This window comes from Eptesicus fuscus, chromosome 4 (assembly GCF_027574615.1).
Source record: "Eptesicus fuscus isolate TK198812 chromosome 4, DD_ASM_mEF_20220401, whole genome shotgun sequence".
Taxonomy (NCBI): Eukaryota; Metazoa; Chordata; class Mammalia; order Chiroptera; family Vespertilionidae; genus Eptesicus; species Eptesicus fuscus.
In genome coordinates this window covers 84,204,928-84,220,447 of record NC_072476.1, presented here as the reverse complement: position 1 = coordinate 84,220,447, position 15,520 = coordinate 84,204,928, and the positions used below count along the sequence as shown (strand labels likewise).

General features: G+C 57.3%; 1 protein-coding gene across 6 annotated transcripts in view; it reads left to right on the top strand.

The window, feature by feature from the left end:
• Positions 1–15,520, top strand: part of SLC12A7 (solute carrier family 12 member 7) — an 80,364-nt gene that overhangs the window by 24,285 nt on the left and 40,559 nt on the right. For 2 of the 6 annotated variants that reach the window (XM_008161819.3, XM_028139465.2), the window contains exon 1: positions 6,292–6,477. The exons of the other annotated variants lie outside the window; for them this stretch is intronic. In XM_008161819.3, coding sequence (XP_008160041.2) covers positions 6,354–6,477 — 124 coding nt within the window. In that variant the 5' untranslated portion in view covers positions 6,292–6,353. Of the gene's footprint in view, positions 1–6,291; positions 6,478–15,520 lie in introns of those variants that run through there. 6 annotated transcript variants of the gene reach the window in all.

Sequence of the window (15,520 nt, the reverse complement as noted above, 5' to 3'; positions counted from 1 at the left end):
CCAGCTGACATGAAGGTGCTGCTGTGACTGTCCTTATGTGTGTCTTCTGTGCCTGTACGTTTCTGTTGGGAGTGGAACTGCTGGGTCCTTAAAGAGGTGTGTGTGTAGTTTCCCAGGTTACTGCCACACCGTTTCCAAGGTGGCTGTATATTTTACATACACACGTATGTAGGGGATTCCCTAGGGTTTGGGGGCCCATTGCTTCTGTTGTCCACGCTGTTCGTGGTTGTAGACTTACATGTCCCTCACACACGGCTGCTGGCTCTTCCTCTCCGGTGGAGCATTTGTTCACACCCCCCCTCACCCCCGAACCTTTTTCTAGGTTTTGACTTTCCCTCTGTGGGCTGTCTTTATGGAATCCAGGTAGAGACCTGGGTTGGGTGCATGGATGGTGGTATCTTGGTACACTGGGCCTGTGTTTCCTCTCCTCATGGTGTCTTCTGAGGAACAGAAGTATCTGATGTTAAGAAGGACACTTTGCCAGTTTCTCTTCCATGAAGAAAGTCTTTGAGGTCACAAAGGACTTTGCAGCCATCGTTTGTAGTGTAAATCTGTTTGCAGCCCCTTGTTACATGCTGTGCCCCCCGCAAGGTTGGGCCCTCCCCTATGGCTTTGCCTCTGGTCCAGGCCCAGCCCAGGGGGGTGGCCTCACTGGTGTCCTGTGAGCCTACCAGTTGGACCAGGCTCACCGCAGCCCCAGGAGGGATCCCTGACACTCGGGGGGTGTGAAACAGGAGACCAGGCCAGCACCCAGCAACAGATAAGTCCGAGTTGGTACCAGTAACTTGCAATGGAGTCAGAGAGAGTCACATCTGATGGCCCCAAAGGGACTGAAGGTCTGGGGACAACGTGAATGTGTGTTAGGCCAGGGTGGACTGGATTTTGGAGGGAGATGGAGCAGCAAAGGGGAGCAGCCGGGCCTGAAGCGAGGTCCGAGGTACCAGAGCCCAAAGCTGATGGTCCTGTTCCCACCACTGGCACAGGACAGCCTGGGGCTGGCTCATTCCCTGGAACTCTGGGGAAAGTCCAGAGGAGTGGGGTGTGTTCCCGGCCTGCACTGTGAAACACAGATTCCCGGAAAGGGTGGGGCCGCTCTGCCCATGCCGTCTCGGTCCTGGGCTAGGGTGTGTGGGTGGGAGCCTGGGGGAGAGGGACTGGTACAGAGATGGCAGAGGGATGGCAGTGTGAGCCAGATTCGCGCCCTGACAGTTCCTGCTGGTCCTTACCACCTGCCCTGGGACTGCACCTTCGGGAGGAGCTGAGGCCAGGTCACTGGTCCATCTGGCCCTGGGGCACTTGCCGTGGGTGAGATGATAGTGTGGTGCCTGTACCGGGACAGGAATGGGCAGAGATGTGTGCTTGCTCCCAGCCTTTCCCTGGAGCTGACGGCCCTTGGGGGATCTGGAGGGTACAGTGAGGGTGGGGGAGACAGCAGGGTTCCACACCTGTGCCCGGTGCTGGCTGGTGGGTGAGGGCCCTGTACGCCTGTACTCTGGCTGTGACCCCTGAAGGGCATTGGGGAGAAGGCAGCAGCACTCCTGGTCTGGCCTCTGCCCCCAGGTTCCCAGTTGCAGGCTTTCAAGATGCTGCTTTTGGTGTGTCTCTCATCTCCACTGGTGAAATGTAAAATGACGTGCTGATTAGAGAACATATTCTTAGAGCTTCCGAAAGTGTCTGTAACCTGCTACATGTATTGTCTTGTGTCAAGAAGAACGATCTGTAATTCACAGACTGAATTTCCACAGACCAGACTTCGCTTTCACAGAAGCAAGGCAGACCTCCTTCCAGGACCAATTATAAAATGCTGCTACACCCTCCTCCCTCCCTCGGACATTCCAGCAGAGGAGAGTGTCTGGTGTGCTTACCACTGACAGATGTGGAGGCAACTTGTTTTCTTTTAAATTAAAACAGTGGGGCCCTGGTCCTGGCCTGTTTGGCTTAGTTGGTTGGGCATTGTCCCATGCACCAAGAGGTTGCTGGTTTGACTCCGGATCAAGGCACATGCCTGGGTTGTGAGCTTGATCCCCAGTAGGGGGTGTGCAAGAGGCAGCCCATAGATGTCTTGCTCTCACAGTGATGTTTCCCTCTCTCTAAAAATCAATAAAAATCTAAAAAACCCACCCAAAACCTTAAAAAAAAAAAAGGGGGGGGGGGGGTGAGGGCTCTGGCCCGTGTGGCTCAGTTGATTGGAGAGTTATCCCATACACCAAAAGGTGGGGGACTTGATTCCAGGTCAGGGCACATATCCAGGTTTTGGGTTTGATCCCCAGTCAGGGCACGCGTGGGAGGCAACAAATCACTGTTTCTCTCTCTCTCTCTTTCTCTCTAAAAAATAAAATAAAATCAGCCGAAACCGGTTTGGCTCAGTGGATAGAGCGTCGGCCTGCGGACTGAAGGGTCCCGGGTTCGATTCCGGTCAAGGGCATGTACCTTGGTTGCAGGCACATCCCCAGTAGGGGGCGTGCAGGAGGCAGCTGATCGATGTTTCTCTCTCATCGATGTTTCTAACGCTCTATCCCTCTCCCTTCCTCTCTGTAAAAAATCAATAAAATATATTTTTAAAAAAAATAAAATAAAATCAGAACAAATACAATAAAACAGTCAGAGCTTATGATCCCCTGAGGCTGTGGGCTGCCAGGAAGGTGAGGCTGTCTGTGGACACTGGTGCTGGGTCCCCCTCTCTCTGCCCTGTGGACCCTGAGGGTCCCAAAGGGGGCTGAGTCATACCCACCAACTCTGCCTTGCCAGTCAGCCAGGCCAAACTGCTCGCCCCTCCACCTCCCCGGCTTGGAAGAAATCCCCCCAAACTGCAATGTCCTCAGGGTTTAGCTCGGTTTATTTTGAGGGTGGTTCCTGGGTTTTCTCTATTTTCAAGACCACAGGAATGGACTTGACCAAGCCCTTTCTGGCCAGACCCTGGGCCAGGGTTTTCCTCCTTCGTGGACTCAGCGTGATTTCCTGGTGGGATGACCCCTGAGACCTTTTATGCCCAAGAATAGCTGCATTGGGCCTCCCATTTGAGTTTATCAGGGCCAGCCATCTGGGCTCACAGTGACTGTCCTCCAACATGCCTGGGGGTTACTGCAGTCGGGTCAGGATGCATTGCTGCCCCTGAGAGTTTGAGAAATTTGGCCGAGTCTGGTCTCCTCTCTCATCCTACTCTGGTCAAGGCTGCTTGTGCTTCAGCAGGGACGGTGCCAGCTCCAGGGACCCTGGGACACTCCTAGGCTCACGCTCCAACTCTAAAGCCTGGACTCTGGCACAGCCTTTACCTGGAGCCAACAGCAAACATTTGCCCAAGATTTCCTTGAAAAGAAGTTGCTCGAGGAACCAGTACAAAGGTCAGAGGGCAAAATGGTGTGTGGGCCGGTTCACACTTTGCGGAGTGCTGGGGTGGCTGGCTGCCGTCTCTGCACCGGACCCCCTTAAAGCCTTCAGTTTGTCCTGTAATTCATGAGCGCTCACAGCGAAGTCACTACGGGTGTGCAGGGTTTCCACAGCATCAGAGGGTAACAACCGGAGGGAAGGAAATTTGTGCATGTGCTACCCAGGTCCCCAAGCCTCAGAAAATGAGAGGATGGAGATCCACAGCAGGCCAACCCGGAGGGGTGTGACCTAATGGGCGGGAGCTCTGCCCATTAAAGGATCTAACCCCCCACTGGATCACTCAAGTCCTAGCTGCTGCGTTCTTTTAACACTTGTTATTTTTCTCAAACACAAAATAAAGCCCCAGTGCCCTGGCCAGGAGATTCAGTTGGTTGGAGCGCTGTCCCATACACCAAAAAGTTGCAGGTTCGTTTCCTGGTTTCTCTTTCACATTGATGTTTCTCTCTCACATTGATGTCTCTCTCTCTCTCTCCCTTTCCCTCTCTCTAAAATCAATAAAAATACCCTCAGGTGAAGATTAAAAAAAAAATAAAGCCCCCCAGCATGTTCTCCAAGAGCTTCCCATCTTGAAGGGACTGCCCTGCACTGCCCTGCACCCCAATCCTGGAGGCGAAGGGCAGTGTGGGCAGCTTGAGACATCCAGCCACGGGGCACCCAGGATGTCCTGAGCTGGGGACTGAGGAGCAGAGCAAGGCCGGCTGGCAGCAGGACGTCAGGATAACTCACCTCACGAGGGGCACTGAAGGGCGTGCCCACTAGTGTTTTCAATACAGCCACCTGTCACTTGGCAACAAGGAGCTTTCACCTAATGAAATGATTTGATTTAGAAAAATTTCAGAGCGACAAAAAGTTGAAGAGTGTGAGGACACTCACATGCTGGCAGCTCCACACTGCCCTTCCCAGCTGCCACTCCCCTCCCTATCCTGTGGGTCTTTTAGTCCCTTGGGTCTGGCAAGTCTGTGCTTTCTGTTTGTGTATTCTCAGGTGACAATGACGTGTTTCAGGATCCAGGACATTGTTTTGCTGAGCCCCAGAACCAGTTAGGTCCTCTGGGCAGGCAGCCTGCCCTGCCCTGTTCCTCTGAGAGGGAGATGTGTCCCCAGGGCCAAAACAGGGCTTCTGAGCAGGAGGAGGGGCAGGGAAGCCCTGCCACAGGGGTGGGGCCTAGGGTGGAGAGGCCCACCCTTGGAGCCCCCCTCCAGCTACTGGAGCCGGCAGGGGACATCTGCTCTGAGCCACTGCAGGCAGGACAGACCTAGGGTCACCAAGACCACCCTGGCCCTGGACAGTCCTCTCCCAGAGAATTCTTCCCACCTTGGCAGCCAGGAGAGTCCTGGTCCCAGCGGGCAGCCAAAGGCCCGAACGTCCTCTCCCCTCTGGGCTTTTGTCTCTGTGGTGTCCCTACATCCCACCCTTCCAGGAAAGGCTCTAAAAAATATAACTTTAGCTTTAGGTAATGGGCTTCCCTCCTCACATCCTTCCCTTTCTCGCCTTCCCCTCCCCCTCACTTCTGCCCCTCTCCTCCCCTGCTCTCCCCTTATAGGGAGCAGCAGCTAGAGGGCATCTTCTCTTTGTGTGTGTGGGGTGGTGGGGGGATTGGCTTATTCATGGGGCGTGGGGCTTCCAGGCCCCCAGAGCGTACACCTGGGTGGTCTGGACCCTTCCAGGCTAAGTCGGTGGAATTTCTGTGAGGAGTGGTCTTGGGCCTCCCGGACCCCAGGCATCAGATCTCCAGCTTCTGCCAGGAGCCTGGGACGGAAGGTGGGAACCTGGACCACCCCACCTTCTTCTCTCCTTTGTCTTTCATTGGAAATGGCTTTTCTGAATTTGTTTCTATGTCGTTTGGTTGTTATAGGAATATAATGGGGAGAGAGCAGAGCCTCCCCGCCCTGCGAGAAGCTGGTCTCCACTGCCTTTGGGGCCTGCAGAAACACACACTTTCCAAACACAATCAGACCATTCTGATTATTGTTTCCATATGTTGTGACCACCTTTGTCCATACCACCTGTATTTCTTCATCATGGGTATAAAACTGTTTGGGGTGACTCATTGCACTTAGATGCCATAACTTTTCGGACTAACATCCTTTTGATGGACGTTGGGTTGTTGGCCTGTTTCCATGTGTCCTCATTGGTTAAGGAGGTGGTCCGAGGCTGTAAGACACAAGGGCATGGGTACTGTGCCTGCCGAGTCCTCCTGGCCTCCCCTTCCCCGCACTGAGCTGCAAGCTACCTTTCCCTGTAGCTCCCCCCCCCCCCACTCCGCCCCCCCCCCCCCCCACCGGACCAGTGGGGTGCGGGAAGGGCGGGCTCCCCTGAGCAGGCAGGGATGGGCCTGGATCCTGTCGCTGAGCTTTAGTGACTTCTGTGTACCAGATTAAGTCCTTTGTGGACCAAGACCCCGGAGCAGCCCAGCCCCCTCCTCCCCAACCTTAGCACGTTTCTGCCAGAAACCCCTTCCCAGGGGCTGGGTGAGCTCCAGGCAGGCAGGGAGGGGGAGGGGAGATCAGATTCCAGCTCAGTCTAGTTGGGGGGTGGGGAACTTCTGTTTCTCCAAGGAGCCGGACTGTGTCGGGAGCTACTACGCGGGGTGGTGGGGACTGCAGGCAGGGGCCTGCTCTGCGGCGGCTGGAGTGAGACAGTGCAAAAGCAGAGAGTTACCCATCGGGGGACGGTGACTGGGGCGAGCAGGGGGCGCCGGCAGACCTGGCACAGGCTAGGGGAGCGACATCTGCGGAAGGCGCCCCGCTCCGCCCCACGCAAACTTTCCCGGGGCCTCGGGACCGCAGGTGAGATCACGTGGCTGGGCGGGGCGGGGCGAGGACGGGGCCGGGGGCGGGCCGGGGGCGGGCCCCGCGGACCCCGCCCCTGCGCCCCTAGGCCGGTCGCGCGTCGGCGGGAGCGGGCGGAGCGGAGCGCGGCTGGAGAGCGCGTTGTGGCCTGGAGCGCGCAGTGTCGGGAGTACCATGCCCACCAACTTCACCGTGGTGCCCGTGGAGGCGCGGGCGGACGGCGACCAGGACGAGGCGGCCGAGCTGACTGAGGCGCCGGGCGCCCCCGAGGGCCACGAGCCCGACTGCTCTAGCCGGGGTGAGCGCGGCCGCACCTGTCCGCGGGACAAAGGCGGAGCCGGGCTGCGCGGGGCTGGGGGCGGGAGGGGCGGGAGGGGGACCGGAGGAAAGAGTGTGGGACTGCCTCCGCGCCTTGCCTCCCCTTTTCCAGGGTCACCCCGCAGTTCCTCTCACTCCGCCTCCTCCTGAGGTTCCCTCACCCCCCTCCAGCCTGCAGAGCCCCCGACCAAGTTTAGTCGCGGGGACGCAAGGCGAAGTATCCCTGCGGTGCCCAGCGCTCCCAGGGTTGTGGCCCCCCCTGCTGTTTCCCCCTGGGACCACGTTCATCCCTCCCCCCCAAACCTCCCGGCCCAGGGAGCACCTTTCTCACACTCAGGGTGGGGCAATGAGGAGGTGTAGAAGGTGGGATACACCCCGGGGTAACTATGGGAACGGGGGAGGGGCCTCAGTGCTGGGGCCAAGGTGGGGTGCCGCCACCGCAGCGGGTGGTTTGCCCTCTGAAGCGCCTTCCTGCTTCCTCAGGCCTTTGCTCCCACGCGGCCGGGCTGTGGGCCGCGGGTCAGATTCGAACCTGCTGAGGTCCCAGTTGCCTGCGCCCATCTGTGGGTCATCAGCAGGTCCCTGGCAGGGCTGGGCGAGGCTCCCCAGCTGTGCTCAGACTGAGGGTCCCCTGGCCTTCTTTGTTCTGGAGTCCCAGGTCTGTAACACTTTCACTTTCTCTTATGGGGGCTCCCCCAGGCCTGGGTTCCTGCAGCTGATGGATGAGTTCTCCCCGGTGAACAGCTTCATCTCTGCTTGCAGCTCCCCTCTAGAAATTGGGGGAATTGAGAACACCAGTCTAGCACCCACAGCTGGGCTCTCTCCGCCTGTGCCGTCCCCCCTCTCTCCCTTTGCAGCCTTGGGAGGAGGCTCCCAGCTCCAGGCACTTAAGGAAAGAGGGTGAGGTCAGTGGAGGCCACAGGTCCTGAGTGGTCACTACTCTGGCAGGAAAGGCCAGGCCCTCCTGGGGACACCATGTGGAAGGCATGTCCTGATGGGCTGTTGCATCATCAGTCATTAGGGTCCTGTCCCCTCCCTCAGGTGTCCCCTCCCTCCGGGCGAGGCAGCTGCCCAGCTTTGCTCTGCTGGGTGTGGGGCTAGTCACAGCTGCTCCCGGGCTGCTTCCTGGCACAGGGTCTTGAGACCAGGTAGAACAGGAAGGCAGAGTCTGTCAGCTCAGCCTTTCACCGCCGCCCCAGTGGTTCTGGTTCTGAGCATCAAGGATGAGCTTCTCTGGCCACCAGCCGCCATTGTGTTCCCCGCGGGGCCCTCCACCGCCCTATTGGATGTCTGGCTCCCTGCCTGCTAGCCCCATCTTGGGACCACACTCACTCTCTCCAGACTTTGTGGCTTGTTTTAAAACGGGGGATCATTTTCCTCCTGCTTGTCCCTTCTGCTTTCAGTAGCTCTCGTGTGGTGCCCTGGGCCTAGGAGCCCAGAGCTGATGGGTGGCCCCGCTGGTTTCCAGCCCCCAGGCCCCCTTCCCTGAGTGCTTTCACTTCACGAACCTGGATCCCCCAGTTCCTGCTGGGGGCCGGACGGAAATTGCACCTGCCTGGGTGATCGCAGACTCCGGAGCGCCAAGTGTGGGCTTTCTGCTCATTTGTTAACAGACCCTTTAGGTTTGAGCTGAACTTGTGACACTTGGCTGAGCTGGCACCGAGCTGACTTGGGACTTCCATGTTTTGTGTTCTGTGCACTTCATGTTTCCTCAGAGAGAGGCGGCAGGGGAGGTGGTCCCTGCTGAGTGGTCACAGTGCTGTTGTCTTTTGGGGTCTCTGGCTGGGCTCTGAGTTTTAGTGTAAGCTGTCAGACCACAGTCAGTGCTCAGAGATGCCCTGTGAAGGGCACCGTGTCACCAGCACGATGAGGAGGAAGCCACCATGTGCCCTCTTATTGGGGAAGGTCCTGCAGGAACTGGGGACATCAAGGCTGGAGCAGCTTCCAAAGGCCCATGTGTGTGGTCCACGTTGTGTGGGGTCTGAACTTAGGGTCCCATGCCTGCCTGAACACAGGGCCCCTGGCGCTACTGAAGTTCCTTCCTGACTCTGGGTGACCCTTGAACCCCCTAGGGAGGCACCTGGCTTTCTGGGTGGGCTTCCTGGTAGTGGTGGAGCAAATTTGGGGAGATCTTGTACCTGGAAATCCCTGGGCTGTGGTGGAAATAAGAGGTGGTGCCATCCTCACCTCTTACCCTGGGTCCCGTGCCTCTTATTTCCACTACAGCCCAGGGGCTCATGAGATTAGAGTCTGGTCTGTCTAGCCTGGAGGCCTCTTGACCCTGTGACACATAGAGCAGGAAGGATCCCGCAGCGTCCTGGGCCCTCTCTGTGCTCCAGGCTGGAGCCTCCCTGGGAGCCATATCTTTGTGAAGTTTAGCCCATTTTCTGGCTATTGGAAGCCCCTGGGGCGCCCAGGCAAGTGGCAGTGTGGGTAGGTGGTGGATGCTGAGCATTGACCTTGAATGAGTCCTGCTGCCTTGACCCCAGCTCTCTTGGCAGGCCGGTGCCTGGAGCTGCACCCCAGCACTGCTTCATGGAGTCCTGGCCCCTTAAAGGAGACACTCCCCCAGTGAGTGAAAATTGGCTGGGTGCAGAGAGGGCTGGTGTGGGAAGCAGAGGCCAAGATCAATGTTAGCTTCTGCTGTGGACACATTTGAGTGCCCTTCCCGCCTCCCCGTTCCCTTCCAGCGAGGTGGGACCTGGTGTACTGGGATGACTGGGGTTCACTTTTCCTGGGGGCTGGTCCTCTCCCTGAGGATGGATACAACACCCTGGTCCCCTGTGTGATGGGCCATTTATTCTGCATTTTATTGTGAGGGGAGACTGTTCTGGACGTGGATAGGACAGGTTTTTATGTATCCCCGCATCCTCGATACCTTCTTAGTAGAAGTACCTTACAGAGGGGAGGTGGAGAGGAGGGTGCTTTTCTGACTTCTGATTATGGTGATTTTTAAAAAAATTGATTTTAGAGAGAGAGAGAGAGAGAGAGAGAGAGAGAGAGAGAGAAGAGAGAAAGAGAAAGAGAAAGATCAATGTGAGAGGGAAACGTGGATCGGTTGGTTAGTTGCCTCCTGACCAGGGATTGAACCTACAACCTGGGTAAGTGCCCTGACCAGAAATGGAACCTGAAAGCCTTCAGTGTATGGAATGACACTCCAACCAGACAAGCCAGGGCTGATTATGGTGGGTTTTTAACTGACTTTGAGGAGACTGACCCCCCTCTCTTGGTGACCCCCCCCCCCCCACGTGTGGGTGAGTCCTAGAGGCCACGAACAGCCTATGGGACCATGGAGTGGACGGGCACACAGCTCTTACTGAGGCGTGGCCACAGGCCCTGCCCCCCAAAGGAAATTCCACCCCCAGCTTCTGTGGCTAATAGGGTGGGGGCTGCCCTTGGAGTGTACATGGAGCCCTTTGAGGGTTCCTGGGTCCTACAACCCCCGTCTCCTGCCCCAGCTGAGATTGTTCCCCACGTGGCATTACCCGTGGCTCTGACTCCGCTTCCTCTCCCTTGGGTTGCTGTTCTGCTTTCTGGATTCCTTTCCGTGACTTCACTGTGCTGCTCAGGTCCTGTTGGTCACTCAGGGTCGCTCCTCCCACCCTCTCTCTGTGAAGGGGGCCTGAGTACCCCGATGCACTGATCCAGGCAGTCCTGGGGAGCATCACCGTTATCCTGTTGTGGCTAGCATTCTATGAGGCCATCAGCTGGGCTAGTTCAGGAGTTATAGGGCCTCTGAGGCCATGACCCCAGGTTTGGAGCGAGTTTTCTGCCGAGCGTGGGGCTGCTGAGATGGTGAAGGCACAACTCCAGGGGGTTGTACGTGGGGGTTCGGGGAGCAGTGCAGTTGAAAAGTGGGACAGGACAAAGCTTTCAGGTTCTGTCCTGCTGAGCAAGGGCACAGAGCAACATCCGTCCCTGGGTTTCAGGAAGGAAAGGGATGTGTCGCACGGACACAGGAAGGACGGGCAGCACGGCTGTCCCATCCATTGGGCAGACCCCATGTTCAGCCTGTCTCCTTGGGACTCGCTGTAGGCGGCTTGGCTCATGGATGTGCTTTAGGGAGATTTCATATTAGGTGGATAGCGGAGGTTACGAAACATGTATTTTGTACCCAATTCCATTTGTAAAGGCAAAGAAACAAAAAATAGTTGGACACACGAAATGGAGCGTGGCTCCGAGTGCTGGGAGCATGGCCTGTGTTTCTGTATCCTCCGTGCGCTCACAGGGGTTCCAGACCATCTTTAGGTGATGATAGGCCCTTTTCTTATAAATCAACTGAAGATGTGGTTAAGGCCTCCTGCTGAGGCCGTGTGTTCACATGTGTGTGAGCATGCCGCCTGCATGTGCATATGTGTGTACATGTCTCAGCGCATGCATGTGGACATTTGTGTATGTTTGTGTGTGTACACATGTGGGCATGTGTGTGCATGACTCCACACATGGTGGATAGAGGGGGGCGTGATCACTGGCATTGGGCCTCATGGTGTGAGGGCATCTGTTCTTTCCTGCAGCTCCCCAGCAGACCAGTCCAGTCACGTGGCTGGGGGTGCCAGCTCCATCTTGGGCCATGCAGGCAGTGGGGACACGTCTGCGCCCTGGTCTACGCCCTGGTCTGAATTGTGTTCCAGCTTTCATGCCCTGTGAACATTGTGGGAGCCCATCACCTCTTAGGTCCAGTTCTGTGGTCTTTTCTTCTGGAAAGTTCCCCAGACCTGATCTCAGTGCTTTGCTGGAATGGACGTCTGAGCTGTGGACACCAGTGGCTGCTGCTGCTCTGGGGGGTGGATGCCGTGGGATTTGGCTTGAAGGATACCTTCAGCGGCAGCCCAAAAGGATCAGGCAGCTGCAGGGCCACTGGGCACTGGTTATGGCAGCTGCTGTCTGACCTCTGAAGGTTGTGGAGTGTCCGCCATGGCTGATCCATCGTGGTCCTTGGTGCATCAGTGAGCAGAGGGTCTCAGCCTTCCTCCTGGGGGATGGTGGCTTAGGATCTCGAATGTGATTTGTGGTGCAGTGGGGAAAATGGAGCACCAGGAGGGTCTGGGTGTTGGGGTGGCCTCTCAGAAGGGGACATTTGTTCAGGACTTGGGGGCTGGGGACAGTGTCACGGGCAGGGAGAGTAGCAACCAAGCGGGGTGGACCTTCAGTCTTGAACCCTGGCCCTGTCCCCAAGACTATACGGATTGGGGCCTGTTCTGTTCTGGCTCTGGGACTGTCCAGAGGGTTGCTGCAGCCAGGAGTCACGAAGGCTGGAATTGCTCCATCCATGTGAGCCCATTGCCCACCTGTCATAGTTCATGAGGTGGGCTGTGGCTGTGAGCAGGGAGCAGCCCACCACAGGCAGGCTCTCTGTTCTTGCGGTCGGTCCCTTTCGGTGACATGGACATATGGCTGTCCTCATACTGTTTTTTTTTTTTTTTTTTAATCCTAATCTGAGGATATTTTTTTCCCCATTGATTTTTAGAAAGAGTGGAAGTAAGGAGACAGAGGGAGAGAAATATTGATGTGAGAGAGAGACATATTGATTGGTTGCCTCCCGCAGCCGCCCCAACCAGGGCTCGGGATGGAGCCTGCAACTGAGGTACGTGCCCTTGACCAGAATCAAACCCATGACCCTTCAGTCCGTGGGTGACGCTCTAACCACTGAGCAAAACCGGCTAGAACCCCATATTGTCTTTTGGGCCCAACTGTCAGACTGTCCGGTGACCGAGTCAGGGTCTGAAGCCAGGGGTGATGACTGGCCCAGGGGAATTCCACAAGGGGCAGCCTAGAGCCGGTGAGGCTGCACTGCCTTGGTGCAGGGAGTGGGAGAGGCAGTTGGAGGAGCGCCTGGTGTGTGGGTTCTGAGGGCCCTTGGCAGAGTGGGCCCGTGTGCTCGGCAGGGCTGCTACCCGGGAAGGAGTTGGCCATGCAGTCCCGCAGGGCTTGGATGTGGAGGTACCCCTGTGCTGTGTGTGCAACCCACCTCTGTGCCAGGCAGCTCTGTGGGGCCAAGTGAGCCTGTGGAATTTCCTGCTGCTCCTAGTGCCTTGATGGGGCCTGTGCATCGTTGGTGTCTCATGTGCTATTGGAGAATGGGAACCCCTTTTCTCATCTTTGCCTTGGGGCCTGGAGGGGACAGGAGCCATGTGGCACCATCTATCCCTTCCTCAGTGGCCCAGGTTCAACTGAATTTCAAGGATGTTTCCTTCAAATAATTGACCGCAAATGTCTTCTACTCAGAGGTATGTGGCAGGCTAACTCTATACCACTGGGATTTTGGATGAAGTTCTTATGGGACCATTGGAAAGAGGTTGCTGCAAGAGTAAGGTACCTTGTGGTCTCGGGGCTGGTCAGGGCCGCGGCCCCGTGGGATCTTGGGAGATGTTTGGCTTGTGGTCATGTGCTGCAGCTCAGGCTCACAGGTCGTGTTGAGGCAGCTGGAGTGGGCCAGGGGTATCTGTCCAGGTTGGATCCAGCAGGTGAATAGTGGGCTGTCCTTGCTTCCCTGCCCACTGGGGGACCCGGCCAATAGACCTGTGGCCACGGTCCTGGGCCCTGACCTGATGATGACCCCCAAGCCTGGGCTCCTGCATCAGGGGACGGGTGGCCTTGGACCAAGACACCTTCCAGGGCAGCAGTGCTGGAGGGCCACTGTCGATGGCTTCTTGCTGCAGCACAGCTGTTACCAGACTGAAGGAGTCCATTTGTCTGCTCACCTCAAAGCCCAATGACGTACAAAAGGAATTTACAGCCAAGAAAGTTGGCTTATTTTAAGGAAATGATGCCAAGCCTGGAGTCACAGGTAAGCTAGGGCTCCAAGAGCTGGCTCCTCGATGGCTTCCAGGGGGTGGGTTATGTGAGGAAAATCATTAATCGTGGTGGCTAAGGGAGTTAGGGTCTTGACTCTACTGATTGGCTGGGGCCGGGGTGGGGAGTAGTTGATCATTTTGTCAGATCGTGATGTCAGCCAGGGCATTCATTGTTCTATTTTCATGAGGGTGTGCTCCGCCAGGGTCATCCACTTTCGTGCTTTCTTGGGCCTGGGGCTGAAAGACAACTGAAGGCAAGATGTTATCTTTAGCTTGGCGGAAATTCCATTGTCAGCAGACCTGAGGCTTTGTTCTTAAGATAGCTTGATGCTGACCAGAATCTGTTGTCCTGAGGGTTTAGTGATTAAGGAAGAAGGTGGACGGGCCCTGTTACAGCAGGGGCGCAGCAGATGGGACCGTGGTCTGGTCGGGGCTGCGTCTGCCGGTGTCTGGTTGATCGCTTTGTGCTGCCAGCCGCCCGGGTCTCCTGTCATCACCTCTGTGGGTATGGATTTTATAAGCGTCAGGCTCTGGAGATGTGAGACTGGAGGGCAAAATGTGATGTTCAGCGTTAGGTTTTAACTACCAGTACTGTTCACGCGGCCAGGTGCTTTCCGTTTCAGCATGTTTGTGGCGGTGTCCCGTAGAGTCACTTTGTAGAGACAGCTGTACTGGGTGTGTGTGCAGATGTCTGCCAGCTCTGGGCATGTGAGGTCAGCTAGGGGCCTCAGGAGGGAAGACCCACCTCTGTGGGGTGTGCCTGCCTTCATGAGGGGCCGTGTGGGGCTGAGGCTGAGTAACACTGGCATGGATGGCACCTGGAATAGATGGGTGAATGGGCTGTCCAGACCCTGCCAGGCGTCTTGGCTGTGGTCACCTGCTGAGGACTGACCCCAGGGGGCCTGGGCCCCCTTCTGGGGGATGCTGGGGCAGTGCTGTCCAGCAAAAGAGCAGGCACAAAGTGTTAATACCTTCCTTTTGTGAAGAAGAGGGGAGCTCACTTTTCAGAGCAGAGAGCTGCTCAGTGCAGATAGCCCCTGAGCTTCAGCAGGACCCGCCGAGAATGAGGCAGCCCAGCTCCCCGGTCCGTGACTGCTGGCGCCATGTGGGTTCTTGAACTTCCTGCCAGGGGAGCCCTGGTGAGCTGGCTCCATCCAGGTGGTCTCTGTGGCTGGTGGGGGCCACGGGGCTGGGGGTCATGGGGCTGTGTCCCTGGGTCCCTGGCCAGGAAGACCGGGAACTATGGGTGTGGCGGTCTTGCCTGGGGTGGAGGCGTCTGTGTGGACCCCACGGGCCCGCCTCTGGCAGGGCCCTGAGAAAGGCCCTGGTCCCTCCTTGGGGTTCCTGGCTGGCTTCCTCTTTCTTTCCTCGGGCGGTTTCTTTCTGAGAAAACAGTTGGGGGAGGAGTGGAAGTGCGTTTTTGTTTTGTGTGGATGGGGGTGGGAGCTGGGTTCCAGGCGGCCGTTCAGTTTCCTGCGTCTGGGTCATTCTCCAGCACAGTCTCCACTTGCCTGGTCCTGCATGACTCACAGGCCTGGGGTCTCTGGCTGTTGGGAGGAGAGCCAGCGGCCTGGGCCTGTGCTCACCACTGGGCGCCAGAACCACTTTCGATTCGGCTGTGTGATGCGGCCCGGACACAGGGCCTGTCTGGGTGTTCACACAGGCCGTGCCCTTGGCCAGCACAGGGCTGTGGCCTGGCGCCGTCTGCGAGGTGGGGGTGCGCCGTGTGTCCATGTCTGTTGCCCTCTGCTCGAGTGGGCACTTCTACCTCAGGGTGACGTGAGGCCCTACAGGATTCAGGGCCATCCCTGAGTTCTCCTTGTGCCTCAGTTTCCCTCTCCGGGAGCCAGTCTGCCCACCCCAGGGGTGGCTGTGACCTCTTGTCTCTGGGCTCCGTCTGTTCATGGCGCCTGTGGGTTGGGCCTGGGTTCTCGGAGGCTCGGAGGATGGTCACTGGGGAGGGATCAAGTTGAGCCGAAATCAGAGGAGAGAAGCGCCAGGTTGTTCTTAGGTTTCCTCTTCCTCCCACCAAGGGTCTTGACCACAGCCAGACAGGAGCCGGAGTTGGTAATGGGAGCTGCCCCAGGGGGCTGGCGGGGGTTCTTGTCTGCCCCCTCAGATTGCCAGCTGCTGGTCCCTGAGGTGGAGGGGTCGGTCCAGGAGCAGCGAGCAGCCACATGACTGAGGGGGTGTGGGGAGTGGGGTTCCCCAGGAGCCTGTCATTTCCAC